This window comes from Chaetodon trifascialis, chromosome 23 (assembly GCF_039877785.1).
Source record: "Chaetodon trifascialis isolate fChaTrf1 chromosome 23, fChaTrf1.hap1, whole genome shotgun sequence".
Taxonomy (NCBI): domain Eukaryota; kingdom Metazoa; phylum Chordata; class Actinopteri; order Chaetodontiformes; family Chaetodontidae; genus Chaetodon; species Chaetodon trifascialis.
Window position 1 is genome coordinate 16829179 of NC_092078.1, and position 22573 is coordinate 16851751.

Here is a 22573-nt window from a genome sequence, read left to right on the forward strand (position 1 = left end):
CAGGCTGACATGATAAGTTAAAACATTTCAAACCAAAGCTGCAGAGTCTGTCTGCACAAAGATATCGCCTTTCACAGACACTGAACGTTGGGCCCTTTTTGGTAGAATCAAGACTGAGATGTTACATGAATAAACCTTAATTTGAACAGAATTTCAGTTTATGGAACTGCTGTAGGTTGACGTCTGATCGATTGAAAATCTTGAAATCATCCCTTCATATTAAATTTGTTCACAAATGGAGAATTTAGTGCTAATTCCTCTGCATACAAAACAGGCTGGTGTCACTCATAAAAAGGAGAAAATGTCAGACACCTTGTGTGGGGGAGGGGTGGCTCCCTCCCTGCCACCTCTCTCTCTCTCTCTGTCTCTCTCTCTCTCCACACTCACACACATACACACACACATACACACACTCCCTCCTTCACTACATCGCTTGCCATCAGCAGTGTCTGACGGCTGCATCCTTTCGCTGTAGCAACGCGGCTTCTCCATCCTCTGCATCGTCTGCATCTGACATCCCGACGGCAGGAGTCTTTTGTGTCTCCACGGGGGCCATTGTTGTTCCTCCCTTTTTGGAGAATGAGCAACACCATGGACATGATGGGTAACAGAGAGAGACGAGGCGTGAATTTCAAAGGCTTGCTGAGGAGGAACTGGCCTCTGATTGCCACCGTTTTATCAGTGCTGCTCGGTATGTGGAAGCCACTTAATGTCTGCTCATGTATGCTCAGAGAATGAGATGCTTTCATCTTCACTGATGCTATTATTCACTAATCTTCATCACTGTTTGTATGTGCATCCCTCCCTCTTTGTTTAACCATTCAATCTTGCTTTTAGCTGCTGTCACTGTTAAAATAAATCAACCTTTTTTGCATCGGCTGGCCACTGCTTGACCACAGAGCAACAGTAAAAGCTGAGTTGTGTGTTCGGAAGCACATGCATTGTATTTCATCATTATATTTCCTTAAAGAATGGAGGATAGGTGCTGAGTGTGGTGTTATAGGAGACATAGCCTCTGTCCTCTCCCCCCTGTGTCTGGACGTGTCTCAGTCAAACGTGACCAGACTGAGGGGACAGCTGATGCTGGGTCTATGTGAGGAGTCCCAGTACTGAGGCAGCACAGTGCATGGAGCACATAGCCTGCAGTATCAGCAGGTGCTCAAAACATGTGGGCTTGGCAGGCTTCACATGTTGTTAATTGAATAATTAGATGTATTTTTCTTTTCATATTTTTTGTTTTTGACAGCTTCTGTTAGATTATATCCAGGTGACAATTAGTAGTATCTGCTTGCATCACTAATTCAGGTTTAATGCCTATTAAAGGAATAGTTCATCAATATTGGAAAATAATTGCCCATTCATATCTGTGTCAGGAGGCAATTAGCCTAGCTTAGCATAAAGACTAGAAGCAGAGGGAACAGCTGGTCTGGCTCTCAAATTGTCATATTTACATGTGGATATGAAAGCAGGTTAAAATAGAGAAATATATTGTCTTAATAAGTGAGCTTTAGAGGTGTGTTTCTGAACTTTGATTAGGGCCAGGCTAGCTGTTTCCCCTGTTTCCAGTCCTTATGCTAAGCTAGGCTAACCACAGCCTGACTCCAGCTCTATGGGTCTGTACATAGGCATGCAGTTGATATGGATTCTCTCATCTCACTCTCAGAAAGAAACCAAATAAAATTCTGAATTGCACCTTTAATGGTTACTTTACTGTTACACTGTACTGTAATGAAAGAAACCTGGACATGAACTTGTACTCTGCCTCCAAGTAAATACACAAATTACTTGGGATGAGTATTTTCCTGTTTTTATCTGTTTATTGTCTGGATTTGTGGCTTTTAACAATCGTACTTGCATTTGTATAAACACTAAGAATGATTTTATGTAAGTATTCAAGTCTAGCTGAAATCTCTTCCCATACACATCTGCTTGCCTGTCCTGTGTTCTGCTCTTTCTATATTGTTTAACCATTCAAAGATTTTATCTATAAACTGTATTTGCTTAAAACAGAAATGTCATTGTTCTATCATTGACTGACTAACAGCCACAGACTTGTACTTTGGACCTGTAATAGCTTTTTAACTAATGTTCTGTCTTGTGTTACACCTTTTATTTTCAGCCTCTCTCAAATCATTGGTTAAGTACTAGAAAGAATAATCTGTTTCGTAATTTAATGTTTTGTCTAGGGGTTAGTTTGTTCTGGCGTAATGTCAACTGTTGAATCAGGAGACTTGAACATAAAAGCAGGAAATAAATACAGTAGCATTAGCATGAATCTCCAGGCTGGACGGCCAACTGGACAATGACCCCACATCCCCATTGCCCCCAAAAGACCTGAGTTCAGTATATTGTGCTCATTCCATAATATGTTTACTAAAACAAAGACATGAGTGCATGAAGCAGTGTAACTAGGTGGCACGGTGGAATGGTGGTAACACTGTTGCCTCACAGCTAGATGGTCTGAGGTTCGATTCCCGCTGTGGGCGCTGGGGGTGTGTCCTCCACCATACCTTTGGTGCCTACTGCTCGAGGAAAGGGGCCTTTCTGTGTGGAGTTTGCTGTGTTCACCTGGGGTATCCTCCATAAAAAAAAAAAAAAACACTAAAAACATGCAAGAAGATCACCACCTGACCAATGGTGACAAAAAAGGAACTCGGGCCCTGGGCGCCACTGTTGGGTGGCAGCCCACCGCTCCTGGTCTGCCGCGGAGGAAGGACTTGTCGGGATGGGATTAAAGTGGAGAAAAGAATTTCACAGAAGTACCCTGTAACTCTGCATGGTGTGTGGATTGTGACTAATAAAGGATGTCTTTGTGGTGGGCTTGAGGATAAATGAAGTGCAAAAGTGTTGATATGAAAGTATTCAAATCCTCAGAGGCAGGAAAAATATATCCTTTTATTAATAATTTTATTGATTTGGCTTTATTCATTGCAATGCCAAACAGGTTTCATCTGGTCGTGAGTCTGAGAATAGATGTATTTTTGGCTAAAACAAGTACAATTTTAGTAAATTATCAATGGAGTCTGGTGAATGTCAGGTATTTCAGTCATCTGTTGCCTGTTAGTGGTACTCTGTGTTCTTTTTTTATGGCTGTTTTTATGTCATTCTTTCACCTTAATGACCTGGAGCCTCCCAGATTGCTTACTTATTTCAAATCAGTTACAGTTTATGACTTAAATGGGAACATTACTGTTTTCTGGTAATGCGTAGTGTTAAAAGAAGGAGAGTGTTAAAGGTACAGGCCTTGATTTCATCATAGGATGTAACAGTTTCCCAAAAGTCCACGTTTCTTCCAGTGCACTGTCATTGTTCTGAACTCAGCACAGTTAAAGGTTGAGGCTAAAAACATCATCGGAGGGTTGCTGGAAGTGGCATGTTGTCTGGTGCTGTAATGAAACCATGGAGTGAGTCTGAGAATTGAAGGAAAATGCACAGACAAATCTGCCATCAGCTATATACTCTACTGTATACTGTAGAAGTTCCCTGAAATTGAAGTGTAACTACAATAAACTCTTGAATACTAAACTAATTGATGAATATAAATTGTGACCTGAATGGAAACTCAGGGTGTGAAAATTCATCCTGAGGAAGCAGACCTTGTGAAATGAAACGATTCTGCGATCATCAAGGACAATTTAAATGGTACAATTAGTTTGTCAGTTCACTTGCGGACCCTTGCAATTTTATTACTGCCTCATGTCTGTTAAATTTCAACCAAGAACATGGTTTTAATGTCTACCAATGGCATTTTTATTGATGCTGGAAAGGTGATCATTTACCTTGGAGAAGCAGGCAGGAGTAGTCAAACATGCTGAGAAGCCACCCCACCAATCTGATGTTCCTGCGTTTCCTGCCCCAGAATGACAGTTTAACAAAATCATGAGCATCCTGTTTTTATTAAACCATAAATTTCTGCTAATTACAAAGCAAAAAACATTACTGAAATCATTGAGTGGGATACATGTGAGTTTTATTGCTGAAAAATATCGAGCAATGTGTGCTGCGCCTCACAAATTCTGTTTGGATGAAACCCCCCTGACATAAGGTGACAGTGACAGTTTCTTATGCAGAGCAAATTCTGCAGAACCTGAGCCATGCATATACTGTACACAGCCATCACTGCTATCTGCTCTGTGACCCAAGGACTTCATGGAATACATTTTCTTCAGCTGAAACCAAGAATTCTTTATGATTGGACCTCTTTCTCCCAACCTTTCAGGGATCAGTTTGGGTGTCGTGGTCAGAGAGTACGCGTCCCTCTCCCAGCTCCACAAGCAGTACTTCGGCTTCCCCGGAGAGATCCTCATGCGAATGCTGAAGCTCGTCATCCTTCCGCTCATCATTTCTAGCATGATAACAGGTGACTGGAATATGGTTGTATGTCATAGTATGTAGTGCAATGACAGATACAGTTACATTTAAAGAAATGAGGATAAGTCAGGGGCGGGGATGCAGATAGTGCAGTTGTACTGGGGCTTGTGGGATGGGGGTTCTTGTAGAGAGAGAAGGCCCTCCAACAATATAGAATGGGCCCTTGAGTGATTTGCTACTATATAGCCCCTCAAAAATCCATCTCTATCATGCTTTTCCTTTCTTTTCTTCCTTTCTTTCTTTTTTTTTTTGGCTTTTGCTTTTTGGAGAAATAGTCATTTGTGATCCTTAACAATTTTATGTTACCTAAACTGTATAACTATAAATAAAGTACATAAAAACAGGTCCATACTGAAGATATGACGATTGGTGTCAACACAATCAACAAGTTTCTTCATTTCCTACAGAGATGAGCGGAAATTCAGTGATTCTGAATTTGAATTTTGTTGATTAAAAGTTTGTAATTAAATTACCCAACAGTATATATGTGTGGGAGTATATCGTAGTCAAAGTAAGCACAGCCATACACAACTACAACAATACAATGTATTATATACCTACATGCAGCAGCATTATTCATCCAGATACATATATAATAGTAAAACACTGACAGTAAGCAATTTACTGCAGGTTTTGAATGCTTTCACTTGTAATAGGGATTTTTCACAGTCTGCTATTGGTACTTAATAGTTCTTCCACCACTGCTTCTGTCATATCCTTTTCCTTAACCTTAACTAAGTGTTTTATAAATCATATCTTAGCCATGTTCTATTGGCATCTACTGCAATCTTTCCCTAACCGCAACCACAGTCTAGTTGTCATGCAAAACATATTGTAGACAGAAAAAACCTTAAAAACTTAAAACTTGGATGTTAAAAACACTGTCATTGAATGTCGTTTGTGTTTCTGCAGATTTGCTAAGTGTCAATGTTCTGTTCAGCCACAGGATTGGAGCAAACACAGGCTCTTTATCAGTGAGTGGACAGTAGAGCTGAAACAGTAACAATGTTGTTAATAGTGTAAGTCATTTTTCAGGTTTTCGTTGTCTTACATGATATTAAACAGATAACTGATAACGAATAGATCAATTGTCAACAATTTGAAGATGCATCTTTGGCTGTGGGGATTTGCAATGAACATTGTTCTGTCTTTTACAACAATGTCTAAAGAATTCATCAATTAATTCACAGATTAAAGATTAACTGACAACAAGTAATTAGTTTCAGTCCTACAGGAGAGTCACAAATTTGCAGATTTGCAAATTTGCAAATTTGAGAACATGTTTAGGACTTATTGAGCATTTGGTAGCTAGTTATGTCAAATTGAAACAATACTGAAAAACAAAAGAAATATTGTATATGTATAGTGTATAGCATAAAATAATAGTAATCTCTATGTGTGAGATGTAATCAGAGCATGTCAGCATATGAACAGTTTCTGGTTATATCTCAGTCCTGCTGTCTAGAGAGAGTAAACCCTGAGTCTGAGACTGTTGAAAAATGTCATTCAGGAGCTGCATTACATGTTCTCTGACTAATCCAACCACCTCACCTCATCCACAGCGGCAAATCGGGGCTCCCTGCTGACATGGAATTAGGCCCTGCAGCAGCAGCAGCAGCAGCAGCAGCTCATTCTTAGGGCTTCAAATTGAAGCAATTAGATGGAATATTTCACAGAAGCTTCAGACTGATCTTGCTCTCGAAACCTAACTGTATTGAGCATTTTGTTCCATCGTTAGTCCATGGTAGCAGTTCCTGAATTGGTTGCTCAGGTTTTGTTTTTTCCACCTGCATTTCCCTCGAGTTTTCACCACCTGCATTCCATCATTTCTCACTGTGTGCCACGACTAGGTTCCAATATACATCTCTCATCTTTCCACTGCCAGCAATCGAACAAAGGCGCCCCAGAATAATCAGAAAAAAACATCTTTGACAAAATAATCTGAACTCAGGCGGCACTTATTAGCTCTTGCTTTCAAAAGTATCTCTGTATTCATGGACTGATGGACTCCATCATGCCTGATCTAATTTAATGCTTGGTACTTAGTACTTGGTAGGCATGGGATGGAGTTTTCTCAACCCGTCCAATGACGAAAATTGTGAGATGCAGCTGAAACCTCAGAAAAAAAGCTAGTCAGCTAGTGGGCAGAAAATCAACATGAATGTCAACATAACAACATAAATCAATAACAATAACATTAAGTGTTTAACCCCTTCCAACCCTTGTACTGTAGTATTGCTTGATCATTAGACCCCTGCAAAGAATTTGAAAGAAGGTATTCAAGGATGTATTATATAATTGGACTGTCAGAGTGCATCAGTGGTATGATGACTGTTATGTTTTAGTAGGATTAAGACTCAACAGCAAACATGCAGACGTGGAGTAAGGGTAAAAATAGGAGTTTATTGAATGAGCAGTTAGTGGAGATTCCAGGTACATAGTAAACTCATAGCAGGGAAGTCCTGAGAGCAGCAGGTGAGGCATGAGGTTGTTCATGGATACACTGGAGTGCACAGTGCTCAGGTGGTGTGAGTACTTGCATTGAGGGCATGTGGTGACTGAGGCTTGATGCTGGTGGGGGCAAGAGGCTGGGCAGTGTGGTGGCAGAGACGCTGGAGCTGGAGAACGGTGCAGGAGAACTCACTGATCTTTTCTTCAGAAAAGAAGACACAGGCAATCAGGCACTGAGGATAAACGCAAGAGAACAAAAAACTATATAATTACCAATACTCGTAACATTGGTAAATGGCCAACTCTACCACTAAGCAGCAGAAACAATCTGGCAACAAGTCCATTGTAGTCCACAGTCTATGCTGTGCTTGATTGTGATGAGTCCCAGCTGTGTTGGAGCCAGCTCCCAAACCACCTGGAGAACCACGCCCAGCCTCTGCCAAACAAAAGGAAACACAGGAAACAAAGCCCCAAACCTCTCCACAGTTTACAAGAGACCTCAAGTTTTCCAAACCACCATAATGACACCATATTTTCAAGGTTTCAGATATGTACTTTATTGTGCATTGTACCTGGATTGTTTTCATGACAAGTTGTTCAAAATAGTGCTAGCATCCTGGAGGAGGGACAGTGGATGATACATGATTACACTTAAATCATTTTTTCCAATTATTTCAATTGAAGCACTGTATGATGACTGGTTATTTAGAGAGCTGTAGTTCTTAAAATCAAATGAATATAGCAATCTAAGTCACCTGTCGGCTCAATAATGATAAAAAAAATATCATTAGTTATTTCACTAAATTAGTACAATGGTTTGTGATAAAGGTCCAATCTGTAAAATTCTTGACCAGATAAATTATTGCAAATCCACACACAAACATTTAAACATTGACCATTCTGCCCATAGGCGTCGCTGCCCTGGATTCTGAGGTATCAGGAAAAATAGGTCTGCGAGCTGTTATTTATTACTTCTCAACAACCATCATTGCAGTTGTTCTCGGTGAGTTGATATTTTCCCTCTCTCAGTAACACTGTATTTAATTCTCCTGTTTATTTCAGTTGTTCTACAGTTAAGTTACTCAAATGGTGTTACGGAAAAGTGGTGGTCGATATGACCTATATGAGTTTCACATTCTATGAGTTACATTGTCATCATACTAAACACCATCGCCTTTTGCAGGCATCATTTTGGTGATGACCATCAAACCAGGAGTCTCTCAGACAGCTGAACACATTGACAGAGCTGGAACCACTCCTAACGTCACAACAGTTGACACACTCTTGGACCTCCTCAGGTGACCTCCCAGCCATGTGATAGAAACTACAAATTTCTCCTAAACATGAAGTGTCGACTCATTCAGATGTTGACGTGAAAGAGAGAATTTTCCTGATAGTTTTCTTGATAGTCAGTAATAATAATGAGTCAATTTATCATTTGTCACCTCTATCCTGGCTCCATGCTTTAGACAAACTAGTTTGTACAATACGTCATTCAACCGCATAAAAAGGCAAAAGTGTTTATACTTGTTCTGAATGACCACAGTCAACGGCAGAGTTAAAACCCAACTCATTCTCATCAAATACCAACAATGTTTTGTCATGCCTCTTGGCATCACATACAGACAAACAAAATACCCTTCAGCGTCTGTATGAGATGCCTATCAGGAAGTCTTTCTACCAGAAAGCCTTTCTAACACATTTGGTTAGGTTTAGACACCAAAACTGATGGGATAGGTTTAGGAAAAGATCACGGTTTGGATTAAAATAAGTAATGTTATGTTTATGGATGTGATACAAGTACACATTACGTAAATGATGTGACTTAAGTACATTATCTAAGTTAGCGTACAGTACGTAAATAAGTTGAAAATAAGTCAGTATTGAGTCAGTATTTGTTTTCAAATGAGAATTGTGTTCAACTCAAACGTTACATTAACTTGTATAATTATGTCCGTGCAAAAAAATGTCTACTCTGAAACTTACAGTACATTAATTTGAACTGTTCCATTAAGTCAGAAAGTTACATCAACACTAAATGTTACATTAACTCTGAAAGTGAGGTCAACTCGAAAGTCTACATCAACCAGAAAAGGTACCCAACATGGACAGTTGAGTCACTTGTCAGAAAGGGGTTTACAGGTGCTTTTAGATGATCTTTTTAGCTTAATCTAAGGTTCATATATCCAGCCCTCATTTTTTCTTAATTAAAAGCAATTGCTTTTGTTCAAAACAATGGACACCGTGTAATGAAAACCAAGTTCACCCACAATTTTCTTTTGACAAACTATTGGCATTCCTGGGGAAGGTGTCTGCAAAGAACTGATGTTAAGTGTTTTAGCTCCACTACCTCAAAAGACGTTAACCACATTCACAGCCTCTTTATGAATATGACAATCATTCTATCCTGGATTTTGACTGAGATTGAGTTCTTGCATCTGTCAAGGAATGATTGTAATTCACACCATTATCTTCTGTGTATTTCAGTCACACCCAATCATGTCTTTTCCCATCAACAGAAACATGTTTCCAGAAAATCTGGTGCAGGCTTGTTTTCAGCAGGTAAGAGGCTTTGTTCATCCATCAGTCATTCCTTTTCCACTTTCTTCCCATATTTTAAGTGTAATATAAACCTGCATCAGGGTGTGGTGGTTATATAGTATGTAGTCATATGAAAGTAACTGATGTGAAATGTGACCAATTAGTACAAGACCAAGCGCAAAGAGGTGGAGCCACCAAAAGTTTCAGAAGACACCACGACAATTCCACCTCTCACAACAACGATCATGGCAGCAGTAGAGGTAAGTGTACATATCACTTTGTCCTGCTCCTCTAGGTCAGTCAGTACTGTATCTTATTGCTTTTGATCCACTGCCTTGTTTAGCAAGTAAGCCAAGCAATACTTGCACAAGTGTCTTCTGTTGCGAACATCCATTAACATGACTGTTGGGGTTTTGATATTTAAGTGACAACACTGAGTCCTTGTTGATCCGTCTGCTGCAATTTAGGTTTCATGTTTCTGTACCTGACAACCAGTGTCTGATCTAAATGCATCAGAAGACACAATAATGAATCATAAGTAGCCATGGGTCATTGGGTCATTATCCTGGAGAAAACATTTGCACAGCTCATCAATGGGTCTTTAGAGTCAGCTAATGTGGTTGTGAAAGCAGCTTCCTGGCCTAGTCTTGGTTAGCTGAATGAATGGCCTCCTTGTTTCCTCTCTTGGCAGAATATAACCAAGGACTATAAAATCATCGGGACATATTCAGATGGAATGAACGTATTAGGGCTCATCGTGTTCTGTGTTGCATTTGGCCTTGTCATTGGGAAGATGGGTGAAAAGGGCCGGATCCTCCTGGAATTTTTTGATGCCCTGAATGAAGCAACCATGAAACTGGTCCAGATCATTATGTGGTATGTATAAAAGACTAAACTACAGGTATGAGTTAAGTCCTGGATGGGCCTAAAAACCTGAATTTTAGACTGACAAAAAATGGTTTCACGCTGTTGATCTTGGAAACACTCAAGGTCCACTTACTAGCTTTTTCCAGGATTTTCAGTTGCATCTTGTGATCTTCCTCATCAGATGGAGCTATTAGTTTTGAGCTGCAAATTCCATGTACTGTCCTTAGTACATTCTCAAGTAAAATATGCCTAAATATTACTTTTGTATAAATACATGAGAATTATCAGCTAAATATACTTTACATCAAGTAAAAGCACGATTGAACAAGTATCATAAAAGCAACATTTTTATTCCTGCTATTTTGTAAAAAAAAATATATAATTAAATAAAAAAAAGTGATGCATGGCAACAGTTGTTAGCCTGTGTTAACCTCTGGTAGAGTTAATATTGAAATGAAAATATAATGTAGCATCAAATGAAAATTGATGATTGATTGATGATCAGAGCATTCTGTCAAATTACCAATAATGAAGCTCTCTAAGATTTATGGAGTTGCCTCTTTTCTTGCTACTGTATATTAGAGTAGCATTGTGATCTCTACACTGTTTGTAACCAGTGGGATTTTTTTTTTTTTTTCTAGCAGTTGTCACAACAGTTGTCAGTCCAGAAGAGGTCTTCATAATCATTAGGACTTTTCTTTGGCACATTCAAATACATTTTTACACTGTGCTGTGTTGACAAATTGCTTCATTTGTCCAACCAAAAACCAGCAAATATTAACATTTGAGAAGCTAGAACCAGTGTTTTTTTTGTGTTTTTTTTTTTTTGCTTTAAAAAATTACTTAAATGATTAATCCATTATTAAAATTGCAATTTCTAACTCAATAATATAATTTTACTGTTGATAGACAAATCATTGAATCTACATGTATGAGCTGTAGTCCAGATGCATTATTTGCTATAACTTTAGAATCTATAACCCAAGAGACTCAGTTACGTATTTTTTCAGCTACATGCCAGTGGGGATCCTGTTCCTAATTGCTGCTAAGATCATCGAGGTGGAAGACTGGGAGATCTTCAAGAAGATGGGTCTTTATATGGTGACCGTGCTGAGTGGGTAAGCTCACCCATTACTCTGTATCCGCCTCTTCCAGACACTGGGATTTATGGTTGACATTTGGGCCAATTCTCCCTCCAGTGATACAGTAAAAGCTGAGCTCTGTGTAGGCACTGATAAGGGCCAAGGACATTTAAAACTGCTCAACCTGCAGATGCAGTAATGAAAACCTCGCTCATGCCTCTAAATCTAAGTGACACCATTAAAGGCTGTACAGTAAATCCCATCCAGTTAGGTCACAGGGTTAGTGCACGGCTCTGTGGTCCTGTGACGACATGTACACGCAATTTTCACACTTTCTTGAAATGTTTTGAAAGCAGCCTTCAGTGGCTATAAAATTTGTTTTTCACACATTTTATGCTTTGTGGCTTTAAATTACTTCTATATTACTTTTGTTTTTGATGTGATCAATAGAAAAAGGTTCTTTAATGTCAAAGTGAAGTCAGATCTCTCCAAATTTGTCTTTTTATTAGCAGTGAAATCTATCTAAGTCAGAGCAGTTAACTGACAATTGAGATTGTTCTCCCTTTATTCAGGGCCCTCATCACTACTACTGTTCCCTGCTTCCCAGCACATTTGTGATGTCAAATGTGACACACCAGGGAAAAAAAAAAAAAAAAAACAGAAAGCCAATGGGAAAAGAATATTTTCAAATTTTTTGCCACATTAAAAAAACTAAGCAAACTGCATATATGCGCTAATTCTGGTGCAACAGTTGTGTTCCTAACCTACAACTTTTTACAGGTGAAACTGAAATTTAAAAAGACTTTAGAGTGCAGAACAATTACTGTCAGCTGTCAGCAAACTTCAAAAATACACCTACCAACACCTCTAAACGTCACTAATTAAATGTTGTACCTAGTTTCTTTTATCTGTACATAAACAGAAATGTAAGAACAACCGTTGCTATTGTTGCATGATTTTGAGAGAGCCAGGTTAGCTGTTTGCCCCTGCTTCCACTTTTTATGCAAACTGTTCCTTTAACAACTGCCCCATTAGAATGTCCATTGAGAAGCTGCAGCAGAGAGGCTAGTTTCTGGATACCGAAGTGATAAATTGGTTCTATACATAATTATGAATGATACTTAACTGCATTTTCATAATGTATGAGCTTAAAAATGCAGAACCCATGTAATTTCAACAGGTAGTACTTCATGAGTGATATTTTTGTCGGGAAAAGAGTTTGAGAACCGAATGGTTATTTAAATGATATTTAACTTAAACCACTTTTTTTCTGATCATTAGGGATATAATATGAAAATGTACCTATTTTTCCAACTGTCTTAATATTGTGCTTGTAATACAGTATATGGTAATTCCTCTCAAGTACTATTCTTTAATCTTTCTGTTTCGCCCCTCAGTCTAGCTATCCATGCCACCGTCTGCCTGCCCCTCATCTTCTTTGTCATTGTGAGGAAGAACCCGTATACATTCACTCTGGGAATGGCTCAGGCCCTGGTGACAGCCCTCATGATCTCCTCCAGGTCAGAACCCAGTGACCTCCAAACTGATTGTAAAACCAAATCATATTCTGTATATTCTCACACTAACATACGCAATTTCATATTTATGACTCACAGCCACTGTACGCTAACCCATAAGGTCACAGTAATAAAGTCAATTATTGTCTTGCCTTCCAGCTCTGCCACCCTGCCTGTCACCTTCCGATGTGCTGAGGAGAACAATCACATCGACAAGCGGATCACCCGCTTTGTCCTGCCAGTGGGTGCCACCATTAACATGGACGGCACGGCACTCTATGAGGCAGTGGCAGCCATCTTCATCGCCCAGCTGAATGACTACGCTCTAGATGTGGGCCAGATTGTTACTATCAGGTACACTACAGTTACTCAGGGGCACTGAGTTGTCAACCAAGAAATTTCTTGCTGACTCCAATCATAACCCATCTGGAAAACATAAAAACATAAAACACTTGCCCTTCCATTTAAAAACCACTCAACAAAGAAGTGACAATTATTAACAGTGTAAGAATTAAGATAAGATAAGACTTTACTGATCCCACGCTGTGGAAATTAAGTCATTACAGCCAGCAAGCATTATAAAAAAGCAAAAATAGTGGCACAAAAGGATCAAGAAAAAAATGTACAGGATAAAATGATGGCAATTTTATGAAGAGAGAAAGTAAAATATTATCGATAACACACGATACACTTGAACTCCTCGTATTCTAGGGACAAAATCCACTTGGGTTAGCATGCAATCATGGTTAGACCATAATTTGTCTTAAAAAACGACTTTGTCAAGTTTGACAAACAAATTTAAAATAAGAAAAAAAAAACAACATCTCAGGGTTTAAAGGTCCACTTGATTTCCAAGGTCATGAATGAACTTTCAACATCTACTTGGTTAGAATTAGGTGTTTTGGGATTAAAAAAAACAAAAAACAAAAAAAAAAACTTAGTTAAGATTAGGGAATTATCATGATAAGGATTAAAAGAAATCAAAGCTGACTGTTGAAAGGAAACTTAAGCAACACACTGTAGTGTGTAGGGGAACTACCTTAATTTGATGTTGCATTCGTTAATAGAATAACGGGGCACCACCTTCCTCAGCTAAGAAGGACTGCAGAAATTAACTGCTATAACGCTGATAAAATACTAACGAATGAACTAACAGTAAACCAGTCTGATAACCTGAAGTGTAAACTCTGGATACAGGGATCGTATATATTCAGTTCAAAAGGACACCGTCTAACCAGGACTTATATCAAAATATAATTTATTAAGCAGAATTATGGATAATGAGTGATATATCATGAATAGTACGACAGAAGATATGAGATGATATGACATAACACAAAAGAAACTTATGGCAACGCAATGGTAAAACCGCCTCAAGGAGCTGGAATTAATCAATGACTCATCCGAGGGGCTCATCTGCTTCTCACTATGGTCAATCACATATAATTTCAATGACAAATTTTCAGTGACATTTCAACATTGTTCACAGCATGCATTAGGCACTTCCTATGGTTGGGTGACAACATTAAATGATAATCTTGGTACAGTTTCATCCCAACATGTATAATGACTCAATGTATAACTAATACAAAAAAAAGAAAAAGAAAGAAATAAAGATAAAGAAATAAAGAAAGGCAGACTATACTTGCCAAAATGATTATCATCCTTATGATTATTCCTTAATAAAAGTCTCATAAAGCACAATCAACTTCAACCCTACGAACCCTTAGATGGTAGGAAGGCTCCATGGCAGAGCCTCAGGCAAATCTTAAAACAAGGTTGGATTCACAGCTTTGTCATGGGACATGAGAGAACATGGGCATCATACAGATCATGGGTTAGTCATGTGGATATATCCAGCGTTGAGTCATACAGAGATGCAATGTCAGGTATACCAAGAAACGAAGTCCTCCGGCTTACAAACAGTTCATTTCAAGGTTGGCTGACTTGCAACCCATCAGCAGACTCGGTTTGTGGATTCAGTTGAAACCTGGCCTTTGTTCTTCCCAGCTGGCTTTACTGTATTGAGTCCTTAGGGCTATTGGGGGAGTAGTCAGCATTGAGTGGGACATCCTGGGTAGGAGGTAGACGTTGACCTTTTGGCTTTCTCTTTTTCAACATGTGAGAAGAGTACTTTACTGAGCCAGACATCCTGTCTCTCTTTGAAATCACATTTCATTATGAGCATTCTAGATGGTCTATACTTCAATCAGTTAGACTGGTTTACAACTCCGTTTCTCATGAGAAGTCAGAGAGGGTAAGAGAAAGTCAGTTAGAGGCCAGTTCTGCTACAACACTTTGCCAACCCATCCATTCACCCCATCTTCTGCTTTTACTCCCAACAGACAACTGGAATAACTCACATGGAGCCTTGAGCCTATGGTAGTTTTAGCCATTTGAACAAATGCCTGTTGCTGTCCTTTTACTTGGGAGAACACTGTCCTGACTCCCATTTATTTCCCTTTGAGGGCAGAATTACACACACCCATATGCCCACAGATGCCATCTGTAAACTATGCAGACATTATACCCTTGCCCTGCATAATTAGAAGCTACTGTTTTGATACATCACATACTGCAGATTGTATGTCTCAGGAGCAACAGTTCTTCTTGTTCACACTTAGCTTACAGATGGTGTTGAGTGTTTCAAACAGGTACCTCCTACTGCCATTTGGGACCACTGATGTACAAAATTGTGTCTCTTTGTTTCAGCATAACAGCCACAGTTGCCAGTATTGGAGCAGCGGGAGTCCCTAACGCTGGCCTTGTTACCATGGTAATAGTCTTAACAGCTGTTGGATTACCTGCAAGTGATGTCACTCTGATAGTGGCTGTGGATTGGCTTCTGTAAGTTTATCTGTTGACATTCTATATGGACTGTCTTCACCATCTTTTCTACACAATAGTTTAAATTCTAACTTAATATCAATGCTTTAAATGACTTTGAGTGCTGTGTTTCAGGGACCGGTTCCGCACTATGATCAATGTTCTAGGTGATGCTTATGGAGCCGGAATCGTGCAGAAACTGTCCAAGAGAGAACTGGAGAGGATGGATCTAACCTCAGACGTGGACGTTGCCAACCCCTTCGCTCTGGAAGCCACTTTGGATGACGAAGAGTGCGAGAAGAAATCCTACGTCAACGGAGGCTTCACTGTTGACAAGACAGATGCGATCTCCTTTACTGAAACCTCCCAGTTTTAGCCTCTGGCCGGCTCAGAGGAGATGAGAAAGTGCCATGCTGCTATGGATATAAAACAGAAAATCTTCCATCATGTATCAGCACCATGACGAGAGAGGGAAATTATCCAACCAGATCAATCCAAGCTCAGACATCAGCAATAGCAGCTTCCATTAAGCTTATCCAAGATGATCACCCCTCATGTTGGACAGTTACAACCACGACTAGATTAAAGTGCTTCCTTCTTACATTCAAATTGTGCCAAGATTTAGAAAAGTCAGTTTTCTTTTGAATGAGAGTGTGTTCTTTCTCGCAAAGATCCATTCAAAAGAAGAACTGTTTTTGTGTGAGTGTGCACGAGGACATTGTTTTGGATGTACTGTATCTGAGGTGTGTGTATGTATTTTGCAAAAAAGAAAATGTCAATTGAACACAAGTGAAAACAATAACCTGAATGTGAAATTTCAATCCTACTTTCTTTGCTCCTTGAGTAGACAATAATTCTCTGAATTGTCTGAATGATCTTTTTTGTGTGGCTGTTGTTGAATGTCTATGTCCCATAATGCACTGCTTGTGTACTGTATCTATCTGTATATTTAAACTGTGACAAACATATGAAGAGATTTTCCACCAAGTTGCATGAAGCAATATGTTAAAGAAATGCTAATCGCTAACTGCAGGCTGATTTTTTATGGAGACTTCGCAGAGACTAGAGATGGTTAACAAAGGCGCATGAAGTCATTGAACACTGTGAAATTTGAGCACATTTTTTCAGAACCAAAACACTAATTTTCATTGATTTATTGAAAGGTATTATGGTCACAGATAGTGTCTGTGTTTAGGCAGCAAGGGGAAAATGACAGTACATAAGCCCAAATTGTACCTTCTCAAAAAAAACCAAAAAAACAAACTATTTAAATTGTCACCTGATGGATTTATGTGTATCATCACATAATAAGAGTGTGTCTTATTAAGTGCTTTTTCAAAATTTTGCTACTATAGTATAGTATACTTAAACCCATTGCTCAGCTGTGGCATAGCCATGTGGTGAGCCACATATGGCCGGTAACAGTTTGACATTTTGGGAAATATACATATGCTTTCTTGCAGAGAGTGAGATGAAAAGATCAATATGAGTCTGTGTTAAATATTAAGAGCTAGAGTGAGGCGGAGGTTAGCTTCGACAAGACTGGAAGCAGGTGGAAACAGCTAACCGGGCTAAGTCCAAAGTTCAAATATACACCTACTAAAAAATGTGGTTTTTACATTTCATACATTTTTTTTTAACATGTAACTAATTAAAGAAATGAGATACATGTTAATGAGCTTTGGAGGAGTTTGTAGGTGTGTTCGTGATCTTTGGACAGCACCAGGCTGGCTGTTTCCCCTTGTTTTCAGTCCTTCTGGTAACCCAAGTTAACTTTAGTTAGTGCTTAATGCACAGACATGGGAGAGATATCGATTTTCCCAAAATATTGAATTATTACTTCGGCAAAACCTGCAAAAAAGTAGGCTCAGATGGATGAACAGCAACAAAATATAGCGCCCTAGAAGCTATGTCAGCTTTGACTTTGGTAGTTTCATTTCCAAGGCAACCTCTACATTAAAAGTAAAACATTAAACAAGATTGGGAAATTCAGAGCAACATTGTTGTTTATAATGTTTCAAAAAGACCTAATTCTTGACTACATTTGGTTTGTAGCCATCCTTATTGAGCTGCAAACCTTAACCACACCACCACTTTCTGTGGAGCTTAGTTGAAATGATATGATGCATCCAAAACTCTTAATAAGAATTCTATAATTTTATGGGCACTTTATGCACTAATAAACGTGACATTGTCTTATCTGCATCACTTCTGATCATTTCATGTTGTGCCCACGCTAGCCAAATAAAGCCCACCATCACTGACATAGCTACTCAGTTAACATGTGCAATATTTCTACTACATTTTCAAGTAGTTACTTCACACGAACAAAAAGAAAAGCTAAAAATACCTTGTTATAATATTCAAATGTTACACTCTTTCAGTAGTGACACCATTCTCTGCCTTTGTTAACTGGTCTACAACAACGCCAACATATAAAAACAGATGCAAAAAAGGTGAGGAACCGCTGCCACAGGGCTTGAATACCTATGAGAGTAACTGCAGTAGTAGCTAACTAGCAAAGCTATAAAAATGTCAACGTACTACACTCATGTTTTTTTTTTCTTCATGTTACAGTATGTTTGGCAACTCACAGCCCAGATGCCTCATTTGTTTCTCACAAGCTAAGGTCTTGTCTTTGTCGTACTATTTTTAAAAGCTATCAATATGAAAACACAAAAACATCATTGAAGAAGTCAAGAGTATGCCAAACCAACAGTGGCAATATAACCCTAACCCAATCACAAGCCTGAAAAATACTATTACTGGTAGGCTACATGCAATTAGAGCTGAATTTACCAACCCTACTTTGGCGAAAGGATGACTGTCCTACTCTGCTGTTTTTGGTTTGCACTTACATTGCAACCTTAACCCTAACCAAACATCACTCCTCATGCTTAAACCTAACCAACCCAACTAATAAGGAAATGAGTGATAGCCAATCAGAGGAAAAAGTAATGTCAATGCAACTATTCTTCAATATAAGAGTAACTGTACATCTTACTTAAACATGTAAACAAGGTTTACAAGGTTACGAAAAGCCAAAATGCATAAAAAAAGAACCTACATTTTAAAAAATACCAATGTACGACTAGATTGGCCAGCTGCCATGCCAGAACACAACATACTGTAGTCCTTAAAGGCACCAAAGTTCATAGCAAACCACAATTCTAGAGTTGGACAAAGAGGAAAACACGATTCCATTAAGATCAAAAAGGTTTATCATCTTCTCGATATTTGGTTTGTAGATTAACAAAACCTGTTGGTTCCAACGTGAGGACTTGCTGCTTTTTACTGTTGTATATCATTAAAAATTAAATGAATGTCTTTGGGTTATGTACAGTTTGTTGGACAAAACATTTAAAGATGTCACCTTGGGCTCTGGGAAATTGTGGTGATTTTTCAATATTTTCTGATTTTACCAAGAAGAAAAATGAAAAATGAATTGACAGATTAAGAATAAAAGTAATTTTTAGTTGCAGCCCGATTGTAATTATGATGTATCTAATGTAAAAAGCTGAGATTTAGGCCAACAAAAGTGCAAGAGGAAAGGTAAAACAGTGCCCAAAACAGAAGGGTTCATCTTCAGGGGAGCAACAATGTACATAATTTTACATCAATTTCACCATTACATTTAGATATTTCTTGTGTAAAGCTGGAATGTGGGCTTGATCATGGCAATAGTCTGGCCAGTAGTTTTTTAAATACTCGTGCCCTGGACAAAAGTGTCCTTCAGTGATGGTTAATGCTTTGATACAAATTCCACAAACAATGCAAATGCAGTACTTATGTTGAGGCCCACTGGCTGCACTCAGTGCACTGTTACTTGTGATGCTTGTGTTCTTATGCTTTTTTCGTGAAATGTCTATGGCTTGAACCAAGAGCTGTGTATTTGACTCCATGCAGCAGCTAATACTTAAGCTCGGCGTGCTGTTTAAATGGTGAAGTCAACCTGGAGTCAACAGCTAGACTCTGAGCAAAATACCTTTCCAATCTCCTGGCAGAAACACAATAATCCATTGAAACACAACTCAATGAAAATGTGATTCATCACATGCTAACGGGGTATGTATTCTTAGAACAACAGATATACAAGATCTACGTTCATTACGAGACAACTACAAGCTTCCACTCAGTCCTTTTTTCAGACTGTGATGACTAAACAGCCAGAGTAGTTTAAAGCACAATATTATACTATACAATGTGTACAAAGTGGAAGTCGCAAATTCCCCAGAAGCTAGGCATGCTAATTTTAGCGGTCCAAACATCAAGCAAGCAACAACTGTTGTTTATTTATTTTTTGTTTATGTATAGTACTGCTCCCAAAATAACAGCTAACAGTACTTACCAATATTAGTAGTTAGGCTGGTGTAAAAAATTAGCCACTGCAAATGGTACTCATAAAAAGTCCTTGCTAGGTAGATATATGCTGATGTCAACAGTCCAGCTTGAAAAAAATCACAGAAGAAACTCTTATGAGATTTTCTTCGCTCAGTGTAAAATACTGTTCCTAAAGCAACAGCTAATGAGTCAGTACTTTGTATTATTAGTAGCTACCTAGCACAGAAAAATATCTGCAAATGCTATTTTATCTTTATAGCTTTATCTTTGACCAAGTATCATGCAGATGTTTTCAAGATGTGTTCAAAATTCAAACTTTGCCTATTTTCAGAATATTAAAGATATTCAATAAAATAATGGTGTTTACAGAGTGCTGTCAGGTTTATTGTGGTTTCATATGACTTTATCGTAGGTGATAACATATTTTAGCCTAATTTTCTTACTTGGGCTTTCATGTGGAAAGGTACCTCCATTGCTTTTTACCCCAAGAGGTGAAAATTTCCAAATCCATTGTGTCTGGACTCAGTGTCTCCATTTTAGCCATCCCCACACTGCCAAAAGGGCCACATTTGAAATAAAATATAGATAAATGAAGGTGCTTGTACTGACATGCAGATGAGCCCTCACAAATTAGGTCACATTCTACATTTCAAAAGCACAATGGCATCAACCAACCCTTTCTCTGTACAGACAACTACTTTACTATCTACAGTATGTGAATCAACATGTATTACATTATGTGTAACTGCAAACAAATAAAAGAAAGTTGCTCAGTTTTTTGTTGGATGTTATTGTTTTCATTATTGTTAAATATTACTCATATCCACCATGATAAGGATGATGTGGTTGGAAATTGGTCATTTAGCACCAATTGTCTTGAGAGGAATCCACAAGTTTTGGGTAAACTTAGTTGTTGGGGTTGTATATAATATTTCTTGACAAAAAATAAATACATCCAGAATTAGCTGCATTAATATGGAAAATGTGACCTTGATTCAAGATCATTCAGATCGGTTGCTTGCATCAAACTCATTAGATGTTATGAATTTATAAGAACTTTAAGAACTCTGAGATGGCTTTGGCTTATCTGTTCAGCATGACAGTTGATTCTTGACCTTGTACAAAGTAGTTTGACAAAACAATCCCAACTCAAGGTTCTTTGTTAAGACTGCAACAACACAACCTTCTTCAAGACTATGCCATAAGGTTTATGCTTAAATTTGTTCATGTTTTTAATCAGTTTGTTGTGTACGAGAAAACAAGGCCAGAACCCCAAATGGCAGAGTCACAAAACAGAGTCTTTATTAATAAACAAAGTACAACTGAAAATCACTGGGAACGGGAAAAAATCAAAGTACAACACAAAACCAAAAGAGCTCCAAAAGGGAGAGACTAGACTTACTATTGCTAGAACTGAAAACTCGCCCAACACAAAAACTGGCAGAAAAAACCCTCTCAAACAGTTAAGAACTAAAAGTGGACAAACAAACTGAAAAACTCCAAAAGGGAGAAACAAGTCTTATTAATGCTTGTAACAAAAAACTCACGCTCTAAAAAACTGGCGGAGGAAAACACACTGTAGACAAAGCACGTAGGTAACTAGCTACTGGCACGAGAGCAAGAGACACGAGGGAATCACGGCTGGACATGAGAATAGTCTGGCACAGAAATGAGCGTGCTTGGAGCATATGAAAGCCGGCTGATTGCTGATGCGCTGCAGGTGCGACTCGTGTGCCTCGCCCTCGTGCCAGCAGCTCCGCCTCTCCGCACCGAGATCAGCTGTGGTGAAACGGAAAAAGAACAGATGGAAATAATCAGACATAACGAAAAACCCCGAGACCATGACACAGTTTTTAAAATCATCATCATTAAATCTGATGAAACTCCATCAAAGAGCGTTAACTTTGTCCTTTGTCCTTGCAGCTTATCCAGTTTAGTATGTTTCAAGCTCCTAGGCAGGAACACAGCAGTGCACCTATTTACTGTAGGACTGTTCCTTTGACAGCAGTCATTCTTAGTTCCAAACGGCTTGTTATCTATAGCATTATTTAAAGACTTTTGTTAAAAATGACCAAGCTAACCACTAAAATATCTTCACTGCCATGAAGGCCCATGGTCTGACTGCTTATAACACAAAAATAGAGTTCAGATTCAGCAGCCATTCTACAATAGATCACAATGTTCCTGGTCGAGCTGGTGCTTAATGCCTCACAGTCATACAGTGGTGGGCAGTTATTTCTCTGATATATGGCAGTAGTTCACACAGAGCTGCATTGCCAAAGACACAATTAGCTTTTAATGGCCTTCAGTTGATTTACCTGAGGACTCGACAATGTCAGCTTGACAGATTAATGGAAAAGGGACTTATGACATCAAACTCATACGACGCCTCCTGACTGCACTCAAGCTGAGATATAACAATGAGTTTCAATTCTAAAAGGTTTATTTTAATATTAACACATTATTTTGCATTAATGCATCATTAATACAGGGTGTGTGGAAATTTATCAATCCGCTGCAGTGAAATACCTCTCTGTTTTGGACATGTATAATTATCAGAAGAGTCTTGACATCTGA

General features: G+C 38.6%; 1 protein-coding gene across 1 annotated transcript; it reads left to right on the forward strand.

Annotated features, from left to right (window-relative positions):
- Positions 1–287: 287 nt before the first annotated feature.
- Positions 288–20770, forward strand: slc1a1 (solute carrier family 1 member 1). Its single transcript, XM_070993346.1, has 12 exons — positions 288–691; positions 4220–4360; positions 7733–7825; positions 8006–8120; positions 9342–9384; positions 9528–9623; positions 10055–10239; positions 11241–11348; positions 12710–12832; positions 12989–13183; positions 15542–15676; positions 15791–20770. Exons 1-12 carry the CDS (start codon positions 580–582, stop codon positions 16029–16031), a joined length of 1587 nt encoding a protein of 528 aa, XP_070849447.1. The 5' UTR covers positions 288–579; the 3' UTR covers positions 16032–20770.
- Positions 20771–22573: the final 1803 nt, after the last annotated feature.